At 49.6% G+C, this 24,158-nt stretch overlaps 1 protein-coding gene across 6 annotated transcripts in view; it reads right to left on the bottom strand.

The window, feature by feature from the left end:
- TBRG4 (transforming growth factor beta regulator 4) overlaps positions 1 to 5,984 on the bottom strand; it is a 14,963-nt gene extending 8,979 nt beyond the window's left edge. For 2 of the 6 annotated variants that reach the window (XM_021717014.1, XM_021717016.1), the window contains exons 1-2: positions 5,884 to 5,920; positions 2,431 to 2,891 (exon numbers count right to left, since the gene is read on the bottom strand). In XM_021717014.1, coding sequence (XP_021572689.1) covers positions 2,431 to 2,891; positions 5,884 to 5,914 — 492 coding nt within the window. In that variant the 5' untranslated portion in view covers positions 5,915 to 5,920. Of the gene's footprint in view, positions 1 to 2,430; positions 2,892 to 5,794; positions 5,853 to 5,883 lie in introns of those variants that run through there. The other 4 variants (XM_008066863.1, XM_008066865.1, XM_021717015.1 and 1 more) reach the window with 4 other exon arrangements.
- Positions 5,985 to 24,158: the final 18,174 nt, after the last annotated feature.

The raw sequence follows: 24,158 nt of genomic DNA, 5'->3' as shown, positions 1-24,158 counted from the left end.
CCCGTGGGCTCAGGCAATCCACTCACCTCAGCCTCTCAAAGGCACGGGATTATAGGCTGAGCCACTGAGCCCGGCTTAGAAAAACTTTTTAAAAGAAAGCTTTAGGCTGGGAGTGATGGCTCACCTCTATACAATCCCAGTACTTTGGGAGGCCAAGGTGAGAGGATTGCCTGAGCCCATGGATTCAAGACTAGCCTGGACAACTTAGTAAGACCCATTCTCTACAATAAATAAAAAAATCAGCTGGGTGTGGTGGCATGTGCCTATAGTTCCGGCTACTTGGAAGGCTGAGGTGGAAGGATCGACTAAGCCCAGCAGGTCGAGGCTGTGGTGGCCAAGATGGTGCCACTCCCCTCCAGCCTGGGTGACGAAGTGAGACTCCCACTCAAAAAATAAATAAATACATATATACATAAATAAAAGAAAGCTCCGTCATCACTTACATTGCAAATACTTGCCTTATAATTTCGTTACGATGTTCACTCTTCTATCATAAGATGTGCTTAAATCATGTGTGCATAAAAAGTCAATAAACAATTAGAATTATAGCTTAAGAACAAGGAGCCTAATTAGGTTCCTTTTATCAGCTACATTCTTTTTTTTTTTTTTTTTTTTTTGAGTTGGAGTCTCACTCTGTCACCAAGGCTGGAGTCCAGTAGCACATTCACAGCTACCCCAGTGTTGACCCACTGGGCTCTGGCGATTCCTGCGCCTCAGCCTTCCAAGCAGCTGGAACTATAGGCGTGCATTGCCACACCCAGCTAATTTTTTATTTATTGTAGAGACGAGGTCCTGCCAAGTTGCTCAGGCTGACCTCAAACCCGCGAGCTCAGGCAATCCACTCACTTCAGCCTCCCAAAGTGCTGAGATTACAGGCTGAGTCACTAAGCTCAGCCCTTTTTTGAGTCAGAGTCTCACTCTGTCACCCAGGCTGGGTTGCAGTGGCACACTCACGGCCACTGCAGCTTCTACCTGCTGGGCTCAGGCAATCCTTCTACCTCAGCCTTCCAAATAGCTGGAACTATAGGCACGTGCCACCACGCCCGGCTAATGTTTTGATATATTGTAGAGATGAGGTCTCACCAAGTTGCCCAGGCTGGTCTTGAACCTTTGGGGTCAGGCAATCCTCTTGCCTTGGCCTCCCAAAGTGCTGGGATTATAGGCATGAGCTACCATGTCCGGTCTCATTTTATGAGCTATATTCTTAACAAAAAAAGTGTACTGTGACATCAGTACACACCACACATGTATAATACACATACTCAACTAAAACAAACATTCCATGAGACAGCGTTCCCCTTACTACATATGATAAATTCTAGTATTTTCTATACTACTCTATCTCATTAAAAAATTGCTGGTCACATTCCACTCTATTGATTTTGTAATCTGCAGCATGAAAAACACTCAATTAATGTAATTTCTTCCTTGAATAGTGGCTGTCTTCATCACCTCTGACAACTGGGCACATGGTTTTAGTGCCTGAGCACCTCCCTTCCAGAGCAGGCAGTGAGGGCCAATTTGGCCAGAGGGGTTTGAACTGCTTTATTTTTGCACATGAAGCCCAGGGGAAGAATCTGTAAAAAAGGAGTCCTGGGTTAGGCATGGTGACTCAAGCCTGTAACCCCAGAACTTTAGGAGGCTGAGGTGAGAGGATTGCCTGAGTCCAGGGGTTTGAGACCAGCCTAGGCAAAATGGTGAGACCTCGTCTGTACATTAAGTCACAAAATTAGCTGGGCATGGTGGTACATGCCTGCAGTTCCTGCTAGTTGGAAGGCTGAGGTGGAAAGATTGCCTGAGCCCAGTGGGTTGAGGCTGCGGTGGCCGCAAGCATGCCACTGCACTCCAGCCTGGGCAACAGAGTGAGACTCCACCTCAAAAAAAAAGGGGGGGGGGGGTACTCCTCACAGTGAGCCGAAACTGGCTTCGGTGAACTGAGTTCTGTCCCAGCAGTGCCACACAAATGAGTTGCTGCCTGTCTCCACATTCATCCTTGGAGGGTCTGAACATGGTTAGATCACACTGTCGCCTTCTCAAGTTTCAGGGTCCTTCCATCAGTCACACTGCATTTCCTCCAGCTTCACGAGCAGTGCCCACCCGTCAGTCAGACACTGTGGGGGTGGAGGTGGGGGTGGTAATACAAGCCAAGACTGTAAAGTGAATGAGAAGGCACTCAAGGAACAGAGAAGAACCAGGCTCACTTCCTGCACTTCTATTACCATGTGTCTTGGTTGCACATCTGTAAGATGAAAATGGTAGTATTTACCTAATAGGGCTACTGTGAGGATAAACAGAAAGTATTTTGAAATCTACAACAAGGCAAAAATATCACAAGACTGACTGTGCTTACTAGCTACAGCTGGTAAGCACTGGCTGTTGTGAACTCCAGTGTCTCTTGTCCAAGCCCTGAGACAACACTCTAGCACCCACCTGACTGTTGACCAGATGGAGAAGTTGCTGAAAGCGGGCATCCTGTTTGAGCAAGGCCTTGTCTTCTGGCTTCCCCGACAGCAGACGAGAGAGCTGGATGAGTATGAGGGCTCCATGATGGTGCAGCTGGTGACCACTACCAAGTAACTCCAGGAGTTCCTCTGGTGTGGTAGCCTTCTCGATGAGCTGGTCTACCTCTGTGCTCTCTGGGTAGGAAGTAAACATTTGTTCCTTTTCTACCTGCTCTGTCAAGGAACCTGGGAAGGGGGAACTGCATGAGGTGGCTGAGGAATTCAGAGTCTTATGGGCTATCCTGGCAAGTCTCAATTGACCAACTGGAGCCATGGCAGGGGCCAGACGGGCAGCTTCTCTCAGGAGGCATGTGCATCGCTTCATCAGGTGAGCTGCCATGATGTGCCGGGTGGCAGAAAGATAAGACTCCCAACAAGTGATCCCAAACCCTGAAGAGAAAAAGGAGAGAAGGGACTGCTACAGGAGCAGTTTGACTGACACACTTAGGAGAAAAGCATGACAAATGAAATGAAGTCACAGCCACCTTCTCTGTAAAATTAGCCTTAATCTTTCTCCTTTTTGACTATCTATATGTATAGGACAGTATTTTCTGAAGCAAAAATCTTGAAGTTCTTTTATTTCAGTACAGCATGCCTCAAACATCAAAATTCAGGAGCATATAGCTTTGGCTGGAGAGTCTACAGTCCTGGATGTGCTCTGAAATCACCCAAGAAGTAGTTCAACAATTCAGATTCCCAGGTCCTGTCCAAGGTCTCCTAAATGGGAATCTCTGCAAATAGGGCTCAGGTGGCATTGATATTTTTATTTCAAGGGTAACCAGGATTAAGAATTACTGGCTTACAGAGACCACAGGACAGAATATTTTAAATCAGAATGATCCTGGAAAATCCATGACATATAATTCACATTTCCAAAGCTTCTGTTGATATATTTTAACACTGCAAACATGGGAGTGAGCTTTCCAAAACTAAGGTAGATGACATCATTAGTGATGACTTCACTAACTTCCTTTAAAAACAAAGGCCGGGCACGGTGGCTCAGGCCTATAATCCCAGCACTTTGGAAGGCGAAGGTGAGAGGACTGCCTAGGCCCACGGGTTCGAGACCAGCCTAGGCAAATTGGCGAGATCTCATCTCTACAAAAAAAAAAAAAAAAATTAGCTGGGCATGGTGGGGTATGCCTGTAGTCCTAGCTACTAGGAAGGCTGAAGTGGAAGGATCACCTGAGCCCAGCAGGTCAAGGTTGCAGTGGCTGTGAGCGTGCCACTGCACTCCAGCCTGGGCTACAGAGTGAGACTCCTACTCAAAACAAACAAACAAACAAAAAAAACCCCTCTCCCCCAGATTTCTAAAAGTGAAACTTCTGAACAAATAATAAAAAGCATTTAGTAACACAGCCCAGAATGATCTTCCCAGTTTTACTACCTCTCTCCACAACACAAGCCCCCATTCTAATCAGGTCTTGCACTCCACTTTGAAAGGTTTGCTACCTGGGTGTCCCCCTCCATCATAGGACCCAGCAAAAGATATTTTATCTTTCCAAGTCCAGACAAAAATGCTACCTCCTGTAACAATGTGTTACCTATTCCTGTGATGTTGCTTTTAACAATTTTACCAGCTTACTAGGGTGATTAAATGACCTAGGGAAGGCACATGACAAGGGCAAGATAAAACGTTAAAACGTTAATCTGGAGGCTGGGCGTGGTGGCTCAAGCCTGTAATCACAGCACTTTGGGAAGTCGAGGCAAGAGGACTGCCTGAGCTCAGGGGTTTGAGACCAGTCTGGGCAACTCATCTCTACAATAAAAAAATTAGCAGGGTGTGATAGCACCTGATGTTCAAGCTACTTGGAAGCCTAAGGTGGAAGCATCACCTGAGCCTAACAGGTCGAGGCTGTGGTGGCCGTGGGCATGCCACTGCACTCCAGCCTGGGCGACAGAGACTCGTGCTCAAAAAAAAAAAAGTTATCATGGGCTTCAATTCTGCTGAAGCAGAAAGGATGCTTGATCTTTTTCCATTTCCTGGAACTTGGTATATGGCTGGTACATTTTATTTTAATATAAATGAATTATTGCAGCTATAAAAAGCTTATGGCCAGGTGCAGTGGCTCACACCTATAATCCCAGCACTTTGGGAGGCTGAGGTGAGAGGATTACCTGAGCCCACAGGTCGGACACCAGCCTGGGTAACTTGATGAGACCTTATCTCTACAATAAATCAAAAAATTAGCTGGGCATGGTAGCACAATGTCTGTAGTTCCAGCTACTTGGAAGGCTGAGGCAGAAGGATCACCTGAACCCAGCAGGCTGAGGCTGCAGTGGGTGACAGAGTGAGACTTCGACTCAAAAAAACAAAAACAAAAACTTAGTCTATCTTTACACTTAAAAAAAAAATTGCTGGGTGTGGTGGCTCAGACCTGCAATCTCAGCATTTTAGGACGCAGAGGCGAGACTACTGTCTGAGTCCAGGGATTCAAGATCAGCCTGGACAACCTGGTCTCTACAATAAACCCAAAAAATTAGCTTGGCGTAGTAGCTAGCGCCTGTAGTTCCAGTTACTTGGAAGGCTGAGGCGGAAGGATCACGTGAGCCCAGCAGGTCAACGCTGCGGTGGCTGTGAGCATGCCGCTTAAAAAAAAAAAAATATTGCCGGGCTCGGTGGTTCAGCCTGTAATCCTGCGCCTTTGGGAGGCTGAGGTGAGTGGATTGCCTGAGCTCGCGGGTTCGAGACCTGCCTGGGCAGCGAGACGTCATCTCTACAATAAATCAAAAAATCAGGCGGGCGTGGTGGCGCATGCCTGTAATTCCGGCTACGGAAGGCTGAGGCGGAAGGATCGCCGGAGCCCAGCAGGCGAGGCTGCGGTGGCCGGTAGCGGCCACTGCACTCCAATCTGGGCAACCGAGTGAGACTCCACCTAAAAAAATAAAATAAAATAAAATAAAAAAATTGAGGCTCAGAGAAGAGGAATATCTGCCCAAGCGCAACATCTACCACTTCCTGAGCCCAAGCACTGTGGCGGGGAAGGCTGGAAAACCTTTCCCATTTCTAAGACAATCCTAAGAGCAGTTTAGGTGAGGAAACGAAGTCCAGAAGTCAGACGGGTTTAGGCAAACACAAACCCCATAGTTTAGTTCTCAAATGCAGAGTATCAAATAACGTGTACGAATTCACGAAAATCGGCACGCTGAGAGTCCACAGGGGCGGCACCTTCCAGACCGGGCCTCGCGAGCACCACGGGGAGACGAGAATCGTGCGTACTGGGGGCCAGCACCAAACCGGCAGCCCACCAGACCCGCTGTGTCCCACCGCCCCTGCCCACTCTCAAGCTCACCACATCCCGGCACCCCGCCGCCTTCCCAGCCACGCCTTTGGGCCCCGGGGACCCAAATTCAGCAGTCCCTCGTCCCCGTAGCGCAAGACCTACGCAGCGAGCACTACCGCTGACCTCCATCCACCGACCGCGCCGTCCCCGAGACCACGCACGCGGCGCGCTTACTACGTCATCCCGAGCGCCACCGGAAGCAAGGTTCGCCGCGCACCTCCCGGCCGGAAGCCACGCTTGCCGCCTCCGGCTGCGCTTTTCGGTCGGGTGCGGTCTTCACTGAGTACGCAAATAACTTGGTGGCGAGTTAAGTGTGAGATGGTGGGAAACTTAGGAAAGATAAAGAGCCCGAAAACGGAGTCTGGAAAGCTTGGGTGTCTTCCATCCGGTGCCCCATGCTCTTGCGGAGATGACCCTTATCGGCCGGTGCTGCCTCCCGCCCTTGTCGGCCTTGCGCAGGCTCTTTAGGAAGCTCGAGCGGCAGCGGGAGGCTGGGCTGCTGGGGTGGGAGTGGGCGATGCTGGGGCCTCCCCGAGCTTGGAGGGTGGCTGGGTGGAGGCTGGGGAGCTCCGTCTGTAGGTCTTCTTGAGGAAATGCGGGCCATTTGTCTAAGGCTGAGCGGCTTTTAAATGTATACAATTCTGGAATTTTTTTTTTTAAGTTGTATTGTCACTCTGTTGCCCAGGCGAGAGTGCATTGGCACACTCACAGCTACCGCACACCGCTGCCTCGACCTGCTGGTCTCAGGCTGTCTTTCCGCTTCAGCCTTCCAAGTAGCTGGAACTACAGGCACGCGCCACCACGCCCGGCTTATTTTTTGATTTATTGTAGAGTCGAAGTCTCGCCAAATTGCCCAGGCCTGTCTCGAATCCTTGAGCTCAGGAAGTCCTTTCACCTCGGCCTCCCAAAGTGCTGGGATTATAGGTTTGAGCCACCGAGTCCGGCAGACCTCTTAAAAAAAAAAGAAAGAAAAAAGACTGGGTGCTCATGCATGTAATCCCAGCACTTTGGGAGGCCGAGAGAAGAGAATTGCTTGAGCCCAGGTGTTCGAGACCAGCCTGGGCAACATAGTGAGACCTAGTCTCTTAAAATAAAAAGAATTAGCTGAGTATGGTGGCCCATACCTGTAGTCCCAGTTACTTGGGAGGCTGGGGGGAAGCTGCCTGAGTCCAGGAGGTCAAGGCTACAGTGAGCCATGATCATGCCACTGCACTCCAGCCTGGGCAACAGAGTGAGACCACGACTCCAAAAAAAGAGAAAAATTTTAGACAAATTAAACTTAATGGAGTTTAATTGAGCAAAGGACCTTGAAAACATTATGTTAAGGAAAAGAAGCCAGATGTATGTGGCCACATATTGTATAGTTTTATTTACATATGAAATGCACAGAGTAGGTGAATTCATAGTAAGATAGGGAACCTGCAGGATTAGTTTCCAAAATGACAGTCATACGCCCCCAGACCTCACTGACAAGATGGGAGGCAGTGAGAAGACCTGCTGAGGCCAGCTGAGACCAAGATGGCATCGAAAACCACCTCTCCCTGTGTTTCTTGCTCATTATACAATAGTTGTAATATATTAGCATGCTAGACGACCAGAGCCATGACAGTTTACAATTACATAGCAACATGCAATTGCCATTACGGTTACAATTACCATGGCAACTCCCAGAAGTTACCCTATGTGACTCAAGGAACCCTTGAGTCTGGGAACTCCCTGCTCCCTTGCTGAAAGTCTGTGAATAATCCACCCCTTGCTTAGCATATAATCAAGAGATAGCTGTAACAATAAAACCCCAGTGATGTATGGGCTTGCTGTTCTTCCTATCAACAAGCCCAGTGTGGAGTAGCCTGTTTCCTGTCATTTCAACAAACTTATTTTCCAACTGAAACCCCAGTGATGCGCATGGGCTACTCTGACTATGGATCTGTTTCCTTAATAAACTTACTTTTCATCTCCTACTTTTGGCTCACGTTTGAATTCCTTCTTGTGTGAAGCCAAGAACCCGATTGGCCTCTCAGGCTGAACCCCAATTCTGGGATTCATCTGCATCAATAGTGTAAGAGGTAGATAAGTGGGTTGTGGGGGTGGGGAGGACAATGGGAAGTGACTTGGTTTGAGGTTCTGTTTGGCATGGTAAAAACGTTCTGGAATTAGTGACGGTTGCACAAGACTGAAAATACTAAAAGCTGCTTGTGACATAACTAGAAGTATACTTTTAACTCCTTGTATATATAAATCTTTTAGAGGAAAAAAAAGTATATATGCAATCTCTGCCTGGAGCTTCTAAAACTCTTATAACTTCCTAAGTGATAGGAACAACTCTTGTTATTCATAATAAGCCCCTTTCAACCACATCTGAGTTTATGCTAATGAGTCACTTTTAGAGGATGGAAGCTTGTTAGAGGAACCAAACTTGTGATTAGAGGATTGGAACTTTCAGCCCCACCTCTCAACCTCCAGGGAGGGAAGAGGAGTTGAAGTTTGATTTAATTACTGTAGATCTAAAGGGAGAAACTAAGATTAATAAAGTATAGAATTTATTTGGGCCAAAATTAGGACAACTTTGTGGAAAACTCAGACTCAAGTACTGTAACTGGATATGAGTTCTGTTCAGTCTTTGTTACAAGCAGGTTTTTTTTTCTGAGTTGGAGTCTTACTCTGTTACCCAGACTGGAGTGCAGTGGCATGCTTGCGGCCACCGCAGCCTCGACCTGCTGGGCTCAGGCAATCCTGCCTCAGCTTTCCAAGTAGCTGGAACTACAAGCGTGAACCACCATGCCCAGCTAATTTTTATTTTTTAATTTATTGTAGAGACATCTCGCCAAGTTACCCAGGCTGGTCTCAAACCCCTGGGCTCAGGCAGTCCTCTTGTGTCCACCTCCCAAAGTACTGGAATTATAGAGGTGAGCCACCTGAGCCCAACTACAAGCAGATTTTTAAAGGCAAAAGGAGGACAAGGAGTGGGCTGATACAAAGTTGTCAGGAATTCTCATTGGTTTACAGAAATAACATTGATTAGTGATTAGCTATACAATGTTGAACTATAGGGTATGAGTTATGGTGTCCTGCATGCCAGTATTGTTAGTTTAATATTTATTTAATTAATTTGTTTAGAATCAGTATCTTGCTCTGTTGCCCAGGCTGAACTGCAGTGGTGCAATTACAGCTCACTGCCATCTCCACCTCCTGGTACTAGCAATCAATACTCCAGCCTCAGCCTCCTGACTAGCTGAGTCTACAGGCATGCTCCCTCATGCCTGCCATGCTGGTGCCTTGATCTTGGATTTCCCAACCTCCAGAACTGTGAGAAATAATTTTCTATTATTTATAAATTACCTAGTCTGTGGTACTGTGTTATAGCAGTCTGAATGAACTAAGATAGTAGGTAATGTTTCCCTGAGTTCTGTGAGCTGTTATAGCAAATAATTAAACCTGGAGAGGACATCATGGGAATCCTTGATTTGTAGCCAAGGGTTAGACAGAAATGTGGATAGCCTGGGACTCTACTTGTGACCAGCATCTGAAGTGCAGGCGTCTTGTGGGACTGAGCCCTTAACCTATGAGGGCTGTGCTAATTCCAAGTGGTTAGTGTCTGCTGTTGTTTGAATGTTTGACTCCTCCAAAACTAATGTTGAAAGTTGGTTCCCAATGTAACAGTATTGAAAAGTGGGGCCTTCGGGGGTTGACAGTCCACTTATGGGGTAATGGATTAATAGGGTAACATGAGAGTAGATCTGTTATGAAAGCCAGGCTGGCTTTCTCTCCTGAGCCCCCTCACCATGTGATACCCTGCACCCCATCAGGACTCTGCAGAGAGTCCCCACTAGCAAGAAGGTCCTCACCATATGTGGGCCCTTGACCTTGGACTTCCCAACTTCCAGAACTATAAGAAATAAATGTCTTTTCTTTATAAATTATGCAATCTCAGGCATTCAGTTATAGCAACAGAGCACAGCCTAAGACAGTGTCAGAAGTGAGGTAAATTGTAGGACCCCCATTTGGTGCCTGCAGAGAACTGGAAGAGTTCTTGGTGTGGAAAACCCACACATCACATCAGAAATGACGTGTTTAGGGAAACTTTTCCTTTACCTCTGAGTTATATATCTTAAAAGGGTGAGTTTTATGGAATGTAGATTGTACCTTAATGAAAGTGTTATGTTAAAAAAAAAAAGGTAGGCCAGGTACCATGGCTCACGCATATAATCCCAGCACTTTGGGAGGCTGAGGTGAAAGGATTGCCTGAACCCAGGGGTTCAAGACCAGTCTGGGCAACTCGGTAAGACCTCATCTCTACAATAAATCAATAAAAATTAGCTGGGCATGGTGGCATGTGCCTGCAGTTCCAGCTACTTGGAAGGCTGAGGCAGAAGGATCGCCTGAGCCCAGCAGTTGAGGCTGTGGTGGCCATGGGCATGCCACTACACTCCAGCCTAGGTGACAGAGTGAGACTCTGACTAAAAAACAAACAAACAAAACAAAAAAAAAGTGGTGAGCTGATAAAAGGAAACCAATATTTGAGTACAGCATACTGACAGCAAGCCTCCATATTGGCTGATTTGTGGAGTAACTTCTGCCATTATATTTTTAGATCTTTTCTCTTGGGCTGGTGAGACTTTTCAAGCTGCCAACATTTTGGGGACCCTCGTTGGGGAAGGCAGCTGGGCAGGGTGGATGATGGGTTGGTGGCCTCAGATTTGAGCATGCATATGTTTCTTTAATCTCTATTGCTATTGCTGCCTAACAAATGACCCCAACTGTCTTGTTACATGCACGACGAATGTTAGGGACAACTTGTCTTCACTCCACAATGTCAGGGCCTCAAATGGAATGGCTAGAAGACAGATGGCTCATCAAGTGCCGGTAGTGAGTGGCTTGGGGTGGCAATCGGGAGCAGAGTACCCTCCTCAGACAGTATGGTGCCTGCTGAGAGACAAGAAAGGAGACCCTGAGGCTCTGGGTCCTGCTGGCAGAACCTCTTGGCTGATGCCTGCCAGAGAAGCTCGAGTAACATGAGTTTGTCTCCATTCCAGTGGGAAGTGGGAGACCCGGGAGGACCTCAGAGCCTGTCTCTCCTAACATACTCCCTGGCTGATGGAGAAACGGGGACCTAGAAGAGCGTGGGGGCTGGCCAAGGACTGCTTCGGTTGTTTTTCAATTCTCTAGTTTGGACTAGAAATCAGGACCAGGTGAGCCAGCACAATGGCAGTGTGGGGCTTAGGGCTCCAAGTGCACTCTGCCACCTACCGACCCTGTAACCATGGGCTTGAAGCTGTGCCCACTTTGTAGGATGAAGGGATAAGGACATAAGTGTCCCCAAACCTGTCTCCTCTTTCTCTCCCTTTTGTTACTCAGCCTCCTTCCAGACTCAGCACCCCATTCTTGCTTCCTTCCCTTGCTAACAGCATCTTCTTACCTGAAACTGTTTCTCAGCTAGGGTGACCGAAGATCCTGCTTGCCCAGGATCCTACTGGTTTTAGCACAGAGAGTCCCACATCCCAGGAACCACCCCCACCCCTGCCCAGTACCAGGCACCGGGACAGTTGATCACCCTGCCCTATCCTGCCTGTTTACCTTCCCCTGGTTAGAATCACACCACAGCTTGCTGAGAGCCCTGGCCTGCAGAAGGGCACAAAGCAGCTGTGGTTGGCCTTTGCTGATGTCTGGGAACTTGGCTGGCAAACTGTCTTACTCCCTACACCTAACCTGTTTGTATATCAGTGTGGCTTAGGCTTAGTATTTGCGTTCCTTCTGGAAATCTGGAATTTTGGCGTGTGCCAGGTAGAGATCAGCTACCAATAAAAACCCTGGGCACCAAGTCTCTATGAGCTTCTCTGGTAGGTAGCATTCTGCATGTGTCATCACCACCTGTTGCTGGGAAATTCAGCACCTCTGGTATGACTGCACTGGGAGAAGATTCTCGAAACCTTGTGTCTAGTTTCTGCCAAATTCACTTCATGTGCCTTTTTCCTTTGCAGATTTTGCTCTGTATCCTTTGGTTGTAGTACATCTCAGCCTTAGGTATGCTGGGTTCCGTGAGTCCCTCTGGAAAATCATAGAACCTGGGGTGGTCTTGGGGACCTCCAACAAAGCTTGTGAGGGGCTTTCCTGTCTCAGAGAAAGACCTTTCTTCAGGGCCTGGCAGCATTAATGTCTCTCCAGACCCTGAATAAGAAGAGGAATCAGACCCGGGCGGGGTGCGGTGGCTCACGCCTATAATCCCAGCACTTTGGGAGGTGGAGATGAGAGGATTGTCTGAGCCCATGGGTTCGAGACCAGCCTGGGCAACTTGGTGAGACCTCATCTCTACCATAAATCAAAAAACTAGCCGTGTGTGGTAGCGCACACCAGTAGCTCCAGCTACTTGGAAGACTGAGCAGAAGGATCGCCTGAGCCCAGCAGGTTGAGGCTGTGGTGGCCGTGAGCATGCTAATGATACTCCAACCTGGGCAACAAAGTGAGACTCCACTTCAAAAAAAAGAAGAGGAATCAGACCCAAAGACTTGTCGAAAGTCAACCTGGCTCCTACTCAGGCCATATATAGCCTGTTCTTCTCTGCTCTATGTGTGGCAAACTGAGGGCCAGGGAGGGCAGGTCCTGCCCAAGGGCACACAGAGTGAGGGCCCAGGTATGTTGCAACCAGCCCCAGGCCTCCCCTGCCTCTGTACTGGCCAGGGGCTCCATCCTAGCTGGTCTCAGGGTAGTGGCCCCTCTGCCCTTCTAGCAGGAAACCCCCAGCAGGGTCAGCAGTCCTGACTCCTGCCAACTTTCCCAGAAACCCCTAGAACATCTTGTCCATCCTTCCTTCTCATTCACCAAGAAGGCACCCTCCTGGTGTGGCATGGTGAGAAGCACAGTACAGTGGACAGAGTGGGGTATGATGGCAGCCCAGGGGTCTGGCCCTGCACTGCAATGATGGGGCTCAGCTCACAGCTGCTCCTGGCTTCTAGCCCACCTGGGCACCTGCTCTGGAGGCCATTGGCATCTGCTGACAAGGCACGTGCAGGTGGGAAGACCTCTGGGTGTTAGAGCAAGTTGTGGTGGAGCTGGAAGGGGGCTAGGGGACCAGCCTTTGTAGGATCCTGGAAGCACTGGGGGTGGATGCCCTGAGAATGCAGTGGGAGATGGTAGAGTGGCCCTGTAGGTTTCTCTGGCATAGATGCCCAACCTCTAAAGAGGGCTGTTTTGTGTCTTGTAAAATCTTTCCTAGTAGGATGCAACCTAGGCTGTCTTGGGGAAATAAAATTTAAAAGTTTAAGCAATGTTTAAAATGGGAAAAAATAAAAGGGACCGTTTAAAAATATCAGGTAGAACATTTGAGGCTCAATAAGGCCAGTAGATTAGAAGTTGCTTGCCACTGAAAAGACAGTTTATTACCCACAGTTCCAGAGAAAAGGGGACATGCCACACTAAACTCCAGGGGCCACATGGGAAGGCATGGGTTGGTCATGAAGCAGAGGGATGGGGGAGCGGTGGACAGGAGTCTTTACTGTGAGTTCTGTGGGAAGGAACAGGTGGCGCGGGGCAAGAAGGCTCAGGATTAGATGGTTTGAATAACTTTAGGGCCTGGAGTAGAGCAACTGTTTCTCATTACGGCCTTTGAAGTGGGCATTGGAGTGATTAGGACAGGTCTGTAGTGGCCAGAGTGTGAGAGCCCCATAGAGGAGGAGGTTGGGGGTGTGGGCTCTGGATTGGTTGGTTGTATTTGAAAAGTGCCTCCTGCCCAGGAGGAGGGCTCTTCCTGAGGGGCGGGGGACCGAGAAGTGAGGCAGAAGGCCGAGGCAAGGGAACTCAGGCACATGATCGCAGTGTTCAGAACACGGTATGTCTGGCATATACATTCAAGGGAGATGTTGAAGCATCATTTGTGGAAGCTGGAAATGTGGCCAATACCGAGACTGGGGCAGGTGGGCCTTCTCTGCAGGGGAGGACCCCCCAGCATCTGGGGCCTGATGTGTCTCCAGTGGTCTCACTCTGAGTTCCAGGCTGGGCAGGGCTGGATGGTTCTGGCTGCCCAGACTGGCTTCAGGGCCTCTCGGGGACCTCTGCTCATGTGTGATGCCCTGCCTTCCTCCAGCGCCTGCCCAGCATGGTAGACTGAGGGCAGGCCTTGGTGAGCAGGGACAGATGGGGCTGTGAAGAGCGTGTGCCTGCTGGCCTCTAGTCTGTGGGACCCCCTGATGGCCCCTCCTCAAGATGGGGAGGGGCAGACCCCATGCACAGCATGCAGGGACACTGGCCCAGAAGAGCAGGATACTGGCCCCCAGCTGGCACAGGGCATCCGTGGCAGAGCCTCACAGCAGCTGTTGACCCACCTTTCCCATTTCTGTGTCTCAGGCAGCCAGGCCAGGCTCCACGAGGTGACCCCTTCACCTGCTGGTCCTCCTTTCACATAGACCCAGCTGGGCCCTTTCTCAGACCAGGACTCTTCTACCTTTGATTAAGTGAATCCGCTGCCTGCCCCACATTCCCACTAGCACACAGGTCCTTTCTCTTTTTCTTGTTTTTTAGAAAATTTGTGAACTTTGAAAAGCTGAGAGCATAGTACAGTGGCCATCCATAAACCTTTCATCCAGATTCAACCAGGAACATTTGGTCACACTTCCTTTGTTCATGACTCCTCTTTGTTGCTGCACATATGTGTATATGTACTTGGGTGTGTATATGTGTGTATACATGTGTGCATGCACATTATACATGTGTGCACATGTGTGTATATGTGTACGTGTGTGTATGTGTGCATACATGTGTATATGTATACGTATATTATAGTTTGCTTGGGCTGCTATAATAGGATGTCATAGATTGCATGGCTTAAATGACAGAAATTTATTTCTTACATTTCTAGAGATCAAGCTACTAGGAGATCTGGTGTCTAGTGACTCTCTTCCTGGTTTGCAGGTAGCCATCTTCTCATTGCAACCTCACATGGCCAAGAGAAGAGAGAGAGAGCTCTCTGGGGCCTTTTATAAAGGCACTAATTCCATTCATGAGAGATTTACTCTTGTAACCTAATTACTCCCCAAAGGCCTCACCTCCAAATGCCATCACCTTGGGGGTAAGGTTTCCAACACTTGAATTTTGGGAGGTAACTGGGCTTGGTGGCTCAGCCTGTAATCCCATGCCTTTGGGAGGCTGAGGTGAGTGGATTGCCTGAGCCCACGGGTTCGAGACCCGCCCGGGCAACTTGGCGAGACCTCATCTCTACAATAAATCAAAAAATTAGCCGGGCATGGTAGTGTGTGCCTTTCTTTCCAGCTACTTGGAAGCCTGAGGTGGAAGGATCGCCGGAGCCCAGCAGGTCGAGGCTGCGGTGGCTGGGAGCGGCCGCTACACTCCAGTCTGGGTGACAGATTGAGACTCCAACTCAAAAAAAAAAAAAAAAAAAAGAATTTTGGGAGGTGGTGGACAAGCCTTTGGACCATACAATGTATGTATGTATATTTTTATATACGGGGAGAGGTGTCCCCCCAAAATCCCAGAATTTATTTATTAAAAATTGTATATTTATTTATTTTTAGATAGGAAAATATAGTTTATTTAGAAGGTAGATTGGAGAAAGAGAGAAAAGGGGAGATCCAGATTGGGAAGGGGGCCAGAGCTTAAAGAGAAGAATGGCCTGTGTATTTGTTCTTACGTGTTTAAACTTCAATGAATTTCAAAGTACTCTCTGTTTGATGCAGTACTCCTATTGAGTTGCTTTTCCTACTGCTCACATCAGTTTTTGAATTTGTCACTTGTGATGCCTTTTAGTGCTTCTGCCATTTTTTGTTTCACCTCTTCCATGTGGGCAAAATATTTCCCTTTGAGGACTTTTTTCATTCAAGTAAACAAAAAAGTTACTCAGGGTGAGATCAGGTGAATAGGGAGGGTGGGGCATGGAGGTTGTGCCATTTTTGGCCAAAAACTGCTGAACATTCAGCATGGTGTGGGCAAGGATGCGCAAATCACCCATCATGAAATGGGCAAATGCGTTGAAAGTATCTCCAAAAAAAGAAAATTCACGAAGCCATGGTAGCCTCTCACAACAATGCTAGTTGATGCACCAAGGTGGATGGGCTCCTAGAGCACTTACCTAACAGGGGAAGCTTGTACTACAAGGGGCTTGCCTTCCAAAAGGATAATTCAGTTTTTTCCCCCTTATATGTATAAGCGTATGCATATGTACATGTATGTATGTGTGTATTTATGTATTCCTGTGTGTATAGGTACTGTATATATTTTTAGGTTTTTTTTTGTTTTTTGTTTTGCTTGCTGATTCCTTTGCAAGAGAATTGCAGCTGAGCGCAGTGGCTCACGCCTATAATCATAGTACTTTGGGAGGCTGAGGTGAGAGAATTGACTGAGCCCAGGGTTTGAGACCAGCCTGGGCAACTTGGTGAGACCTCATCTCTACGATAAATCAAAAAAACAATTAACCAGGCGTGGTGGCATGTGCCTGTAGTTCCAGCTACTTGAAAGGCTGAGGTGGAAGGATCATCTGTGCCCAGCAGGTCAAGGCTGCAGTGGCTGTGAGTGTGCCACTGCTCTCCAGCCTGAGCGACAGAGATTCCAGCTAAAAAAAAAAAAAAAAAGTGAATTGCATTGCAGGCATCACAAACTTCTCCCCTAAGTATTCCAGCAGCACACGTTGTCCATGTGACACCAATATCATTATCCTACTTAGGAAATTAACATAGATTCAATAAGGCCATCTAATGCCTAGTCTATATTTCAATGTCCCCAACTGACCTTGTCTCCTTAGTCTCCATGACTCCTCCTTTTTTTCATATAACATCACATCTTTTGAAGAGTCCAGATCACTTTTCTCATAAACACTGCATTGATCTGGCAGTATCTTGATGATTGTTGGGCAAACATCTTTGGCAAGGACCCCACCTGGGAGTGTTGTGTGCCTCCCCTTTGGCCACACTGGAGAGCAGCAAGTCTTGGGAGTGCCAGGCTTCAGATGGGGACCACCAGCTCTGTTGTAGAGGAAGCTGTCCCCATTTCTCAGTACTAAGCAATCTGTGGGGTGATACTTTGGGGCTGTGTGAATGTTTTCCTCCCTCCCAGTGGTTTTTGTATCCTTTGATGATCCTTGGCTGGACTAATTATTACTTTGGGCACTGCAAAGTGGTGATTTTCTTACTTGTCATTTCTTCCTCGGGTAATGACTAGCACTTTTTTTTTGAGTCAGTGTCTCTCACTCTTGCCCAGGCCAGAGTGCAGTGGCACACTTATGGCCACCACAGCCTCAATCTGCTGGGATCAAGCGATCCTTCTGCCTCAGTCTTCCAAGTAACTTGAACTACAAGCATGTGCCATCATGCCTGACTAATTTTTTGATTTGTTGTAGAGATGAAGTCTTGCCAAGTTACCCAGGCTGGTCTCGAACCCCTGGGCTCAGGCAATCCTTTCCTCTGCCTCCTGAAGTGCTGGGATTACAGGTGTGAGTCACCACACCCAGCCTTGACTAGTACTTTTTTTTTTTTTTTTTTTGAGTTGGAGTGTCACTCTGTTGCCCAGGCTGGAGTGTAGTGGCATGCACGCTCACGACGACGTCAGCATTGACCTGCTGGGCTCAGGTGATCCTTCCGTCTTAGCCTTCCAAGTAGCCAGAACTACAGGCGTGCACTACCATGCCCAGCTAATTTTTTATTTATTGTAGTGATGAGGTCTTGCTGAATTGCCTGGGCTGGTCTTGAACCCGCAGACTCAGGCAATCCACTCGCCTCAGCCTCCTGGAGTGCTGGGATTACAGGCTGAGCCACCGAGCCTGGCCTTGACTAACACTTTCTATGAAGAAGTAGTTTCTTCCACTCCTAATATCACTCTCAACTTCGGGGACTTTTTCTTCAGTGTGTTATACTCTGTTCTTACCAGTACCCTCACAGGTACTGTCTTTTCAGTAGGTCATCGAAGTCTGACACTGAATGCTGACACTCCCCTCGTTCTTTCTTTGTCCATCTATTTGTCCAAGGAATCTCTCTTCCTTTAATGAAAGGTGGCTCAGAAACAAAATCCAGGCACTAGTGGAAGCCCTTTTTGTTTGGGATGGGTCATCCATCCCCTGAGATCCTGACATACCAGGCAAACTCAAAGATGTGTTGAATTATTGGTGAGCACAGACAGGACATGACGGAGGCATTAAACTGAAGAGGAGGCAAAGGTGTCGCCTCTCAAACGGTTCTGGCGCTCCTGGTCTCTGGTCCCTGATGTCAGCACCTTCTGAGATGGCTCCTGGTGTCCTGGGCTTCCCCTGCTTTCCCCATGGGGCCCCGAGTGCTCTGCTGTAGCGGGGTTCTTCTTATCCACTGGCACATGGCTCTGGGGCACTCTGTGTTGGGGGCCCTTCTCCTCTTACACACACCAGCAGAGCAGGCTGTTTCTTCTGGAGGGCCCGTGGGCACCTCAAGGGCAGCAGCGTGGCTGGGGCAGCCTGACCCCTCCTTGCGCCGCGCCCAGGGTGGGCCTGGTAGTTGTGGGTTGAAGGTCACTCTTGCCTTCCTCCTTTCAGTGAGAGTGTGATGATAGACCGGTCTTTGTTGTCACTGAAGCCTGAGCGACATGAGCGTACAAGGTCATCCAGCTGGGAGAGAAGGCTCCCTGAGAATGCGGACTCCCCGTGAGCGTGGCTTGCTGGCACCAGCCCTGTTCTCTCTTGCAAACTCCGAGGAGGGTCTTCTCTCCAGGGCAGGGATGGAGGCAGGTGGGCTATGTCTCCAGGTCCCACCGTCATCTCGGCCAACCTGATGGTGTAGGCTGTCTCCTTGACCTTATGTGCTGGGCCAGTGAGCCAGACAGGGCTGACCCCAGGTCAGGCCTGGGCCTGGGACCCCTGCAACCTAGACAGTAGAGGTAGTGGACCCTTTTCTCTGGCTTTCCCAGGGTCCAACCCACCTCCAGTGTCCTGCCTGAGGACTCACTGAGATGGACACTATCAGAAATAAATCCCCACTTTGCCACTGAGTCTCCTGGCCTCCAGGGCTGTTGCTTCATGTCCTCAAGGCTCTCAGCTGGACATTGATCTGATTCAAGTCATTCCTCCAAAACACAGCCACAGAACTCGGGAGAGTGGAGGGTGGGGGTTGGTTTTGTATCACTCCTTTCTTCTTGCTACATAGGGCTCAGTTGTTTGATTTTCTTCTTGCTGCTAAGATCCTTGGCTTCTGGAGGGTTAGCTGGATCTCTCTGGACCCCCAAGTCAGGAGCACAGCAGGGTGCAGGAAGTGTTTGAAGAATAGAAATCCCAGCCAGTATTTTAGACAAATTTGCCCAAATGTGAAAATGCAGCCTCGAGTCTAGGCGAATATAAACCTTTCAGGCTATCTTGTATGTCATATTTGACTTTGATGCTGCTAAAAAATAATTTTCAAAAAAGGAAAAAAAAATCATGATTTAAAAAAATAGATATGAAATGAACAAAGGGAAAAGTAATTTAACTTATGAGGGAATAGACTCAAACTAAAGAACAGATGCAGGTACAGGTTAGGAACGACAATACCTCTATATAAATGGGAGCACAACTGTTTTTCCTCTGTGTGAGAAGGGAGGGACTGGAGCTCGGGCCAACAGAGGGCTTGGCAGGGTACAGGGCATTTGTGTTCCTCCCAGCTGCTGGGCGGGCTAGTCTCACTGTACACGCCCAGCTCAGACCCAACCAGGTCCGCAAATTCTCACACAGCTGTCTTCCTGGGGTGCCTGGTGGCCAACATCCTGCAGCCCCCAAATGACCAGCAGAGCTGCATCCCCTGTCATGCATGGCGGCCATGTGTGAGGGCAGAGCTCAGCGCCTCTGGGGGGTGGTGACTGTCTTCGGGGGACATGGTACTAGATTCACACAGAGTGGCTGAGCTTACCCCGATGCCTGGTCCCAGAGGTGGCTAGAGCTGTCACAGCCTCACCTCGCATTGAAGCCTTGTGTGCTCTCAAATGAGCCTATCAGCTGCCTTCAGCAAATTCAACCAAGAGACTGAATCCATGGCTGAGCTCCTGGCTTATCAGGGCCCACACCTCCTACCACCATCTTCTGGTCCTGGCGGCTTAGCAGGACTGGCAAATCCATCCCAAGGACCCACCACTCTGACTGAGGCACCAAGGCCTGCCCTGTCTCTATTGCATTGTCACCCAGCCACCCTGTAGGAGAACTACTGTCCTTCCCACTTACAGGGAGGACCAAGACCCAGGAGAGAAACTACTGACTCGGCCCTAGCTAGTGTCTCTTCATCTGGCTGCAGTTGATCTGGATCCTTTAGGATGCATGTGTCATCATAAGGAAAGCACATTCAGTGACTTTCGTGAGTCATTCTAGCAAACTACTGAATCTGAAGGGGTCATGGGTACCCCCACATTTATCACCAGGTTGGTCAGAAGTGCAGGTGGCCCCTGAACTTGTTGCTGGCATCTGCGGTGAGGGTAGTCTTGTGGGGCTGAGCCACTAACTTGTGGGGACGTGAACCCTTGGTCACTACTGTCAGAATTGGAATGAACTGTAGAACTCATGGTATACTCTAAACAGGGCTAACCAGGTACGGTGGCTCATGCCTGTAATCCCAGTACTTGGAGAGGCATAGGTAAGGGGATTGGCTGAGCTCACAGGTTTGAGACAAGTCCAGGCAACTTGGAGAGACCTCGTCTCTAAAATAAACCAAAAAATTAGCCAGGCATAGTGGCACACGCCTGTAGTTCCAGCTTACTTGGAAGGCTGGGACAGAAGGATCGCCTGAGCCCAGCAGTTCAAGGCTGCAGTGGCCGTGAGCGTGCCACTGCACTCCAACCTGGGTGACAGAGTGAGATTCTGACTCAAACAAACAAACAAAAACACCCAGTGCTGACCAAAAGCAGTGCCCACACTCTCCCTATCTCTTCCTTTCACTCACTTCATGCTTCCTGTAACCACAACTTTGCTCTCTCCATGCCATCCAAACTGGCCCAGGTCTCTGCATCCTCTTTGCTACAAGTCTCCCACAGGTTCAGCTATTGTTCCTGCCCTGCTGGGGGCTGGCAATGCCTCTGTAGGGGGTCAGACCCAAGAGATCTGTCCGATGTCCCCAGAACCTGGTGGGGGGCTCCCTCCTGGCCCATGGATGCCACTACAGTCATGTAGTGTCACCAGAGATTGGCCCCCAACTGAGGAAGCCTGGCTCCCCTTCCCTGCCCTCTGGCACGCGCTTATCACCACATGGGATTCCCTGTTTCCAGGAGCTTCTGGGGCGAGGATGTGTTTGCTTTGTTCCTCCTGCAGGAGCCCAGGACAGACGTACAGACAGAAATATGAAGCTGAGTAGATTTTTTATTAGCAGCAAGTAGGAGGCATCACGAACTCTCTGAATCTGGGAGAGAAGACTCTTGCTGAGCTGACATGGGTTGATCACTCCTGGCAGTGAGGGCTCCAGGAAAGGCTCTTCACTGAAGGGTGTACTCTGCAGGGGGGACATGGGGAACTCAGATGCAGAGCCCAGCCAGGGTGGGGAAGGGGGTGGGAGGTCACCTGCTGTCCATTGTTTATGTGCAAATGTGTTCATATCCATTGGCCCAGGGACCACAGCAACCTAAGATGCCCGTGGGCAGGCAGGCACCTATCCTGGGCATGCAGGTGAGTGAGTGCAGCCTGGCACACCACCAGCCCCTCCCCTCAACCCTCACCATTGCCTGCCGGCAGGTGGGCGATGCCACCCTTATCTGCCAGAAGGGAAGTCCAGGTCACAGGTGGGCGTGGACAGTTAGCCTGCAACCCACTTCTGGGACTCCTAACCTGGAGCTTTCCCGGTGTTTGGGAGCCACACTGCTCCCTAAGGTTATGTGGCAAAGGCACGGGTTTTGCACACACGCTGAGCAGGGCCTGTTCCACCAGTCGCTGGCTCCAAGCCCTTGGCCAGTCTCTGCCTCCCTAAGCCCCTTCACTTACACTAGCCAGAGCAGCTGCATCAAGTGCCCACAGAAGCCTGTAACTGGTGAAGCCGGGGTTGGCATGCAGAACCCGTGCCTGGCGCCACCTGTCCCCATAACCTGCTTTGTCTTCACACCTGTCCTCAGGGCCCCGCTGAGGGCTTGTGCTAGCTGGGGTAGCTGTGGGAGAAAGGGTGTTGAGGTCTCCAGGATGCATACCTAGGACAGGGTTCAGGCACTTCATGGCACAGTGGTTGAAGCAGCACTTCTGGTTGCCCTGACACTGGCTGTCCATGGAGCATTCATTCTGCTTGTCACAGGGCTGTGGGATCTGTGGCACCTGCACCCAGGGGCAGTGGCCAATCTTTGGGATAGACACTAGGGGAGAGAAAGGCCAGCCCTTCAGCACCCAAAGACCTTTTAGTCTCATCAACTTCTCTGGGCCTACCTCCCTGGACCCCTGACCCCCACAAACTCCATTTTATAAATGGGAAAGCTAACCCTCTGTGGGACCCTGAGATCAGATATGTCCCTGGGGCCTCCTTTCTGCTATCTCAAGGCAGGACCCTTCACTCCCTCCTTGGTGGCCTGGACCTCTAGGCCTTGCCCACGGGAGGCTCCAGCAGGTGAAATGGGACCACAAATAGGGCGGAGTGTGCAGGGCTGCAGCGTGGGCACTAAGAGGGTGGTCTAAAGTGCACAGCTCAGGAGGACCCTCGACAAAGCTGGTTCCTTCCTTCCCCCACAGATGGAAGACAAGCTGTCACCGTGGGGCACAGCGTCAGGTGGGGCATTACCGATGACAGGGATTTTGCAGGAGCGGCCGCAGGCGCTGGGGCAGCACTTGGTGTTGTCAAGACAGTCTGCATCGGTGAGGCAGGGATTGGCGCAGTGCATCTCCTCAGAGGAGCTGGCTTTGGGACACATGGTCTGCTCTGCAAAAAAACCCCACAGAAAACAAAAAACAAAACTATCAGAAATGTGGCAGGACTGACAAAAGCAGATGAAGTCAGCTATGAACAGTAGGAAGCTAGGCCACAGATCCTTGCAGTTGGCGGGAAGACTGAGCAGACGCAGCCAGGGCCTGAGGACAGCTCTTCATCGCCCCCTGCTGTTACCCTGACTCACAGCTGCCCTGCTCACACCCAGGCCCAGGCACTTCTCGTCTGGGGACAGCCACTGCTGGGGCTAGAGCCCTGCTCCCCAGGGGCAAGTCTCTTTCATCTTCTCTTCCCCTTTCCTGTCACTAAACCACCAGGGCTGGTGGTGCTTTGGGTCCTACCATGAGCAGAAATCAGTACAGGGGACCCTCTTAGGTTTGTCCCCTAGAGAGGTAGGTGGCCTGGGCTTACCTGTCAAGATGGGGGTCAGGGTCAGAGCGAGGGCCACCTCTAGGGTGAGCAAGGCCAAGGCCAGGCCGAAGAGGCAACGCATGGTGGCAAGTGGTAGGTGAGTGGCAGATGTTGGCCTGAGGATTTGGGGTGCATTTAAAGGACACAGGCAGGAGGAGGGCCTGGGGGTGTGGGGCCAGGTTGGCATGACCCCAACTGGGCCAAGGCACTTCCTCCTTGGACACATGGAGAGACCAGGCTGAGGCTTGAGGAAACAGCTGGGAGGCTTGGGGCAGTCACTACAATCAGGGTCATGTCTTTAAATTTTAAAAAAAGTTCTAGGCCTGGCTCAGTGGCTCAGCCTGTAATCCCAGCACTTTGGGAGGCCGAGGTGAGCGAATTGCCTGAACCCGTGGGTTTGAGACCTGCCTGGGCAACTTGGTGAGACCTCATCTCTACAATAAATCAAAAAATCAGCCGGGCGTGGTAGCGCGCACCTGTAGTTCCAACTACTCGGAAGGCTGAGGTGGAAGGATCACCGGAGCCCAGCAGGTTGAGGCTGCGGTGGCCGGGAGCAGCCACTGCACTCCAGTCTGGGCGACAAGAGTGAGACTCCGACTCAAAAAAAAAAAAAAAAAAAAGTTCTATTCAGCATAACACTGGAAGTTTTAGCCAGAGCAATCAGGCAAGAGAAAGAAATAAAGGGTATTCAAATTGGAAAAGAAGAAATCAAACAATGTCTATATGCCAATAGTATGATCTTATACCTAGAGAATTCTAAAGACTCCTTCAATCCAAAAGATTCCTTGAATGGATAAATTAATTCAGTCAAGTTTTAGGATACAAAATCAGCACATACAAATTAGTAACACTGGTCTACACCAATGGCTACCAAGCTGAGAATCAAATCAGGAACTCAACTCCATTTACAATAGCAGCTAAAGTACCTAGGAACCGGGTTCGGTGGCTCAGCCTGTAATCCCGCGCCTTTGGGAGGCTGAGGTGAGTGGATTGCCTGAGCCCGCGGGTTCGAGACCCGGCTGGGCAACTTGGTGAGACTTCTTTTCTACAACAAATCAAAAAATCAGCCGGGCGTGATAGCGCATGCCTGTAATTCCAGCTACTTGGAAGGCTGAGGCGGAAGGATCGCCGGAGCCCAGCAGGTCGAGGCT

This window comes from Carlito syrichta, unplaced genomic scaffold (assembly GCF_000164805.1).
Source record: "Carlito syrichta isolate Samal-C Ts95f unplaced genomic scaffold, Tarsius_syrichta-2.0.1 Scaffold309173, whole genome shotgun sequence".
In the NCBI taxonomy this organism is placed as follows: Eukaryota; Metazoa; Chordata; class Mammalia; order Primates; family Tarsiidae; genus Carlito; species Carlito syrichta.
This window is presented reverse-complemented; position numbering and strand designations above follow the sequence as displayed.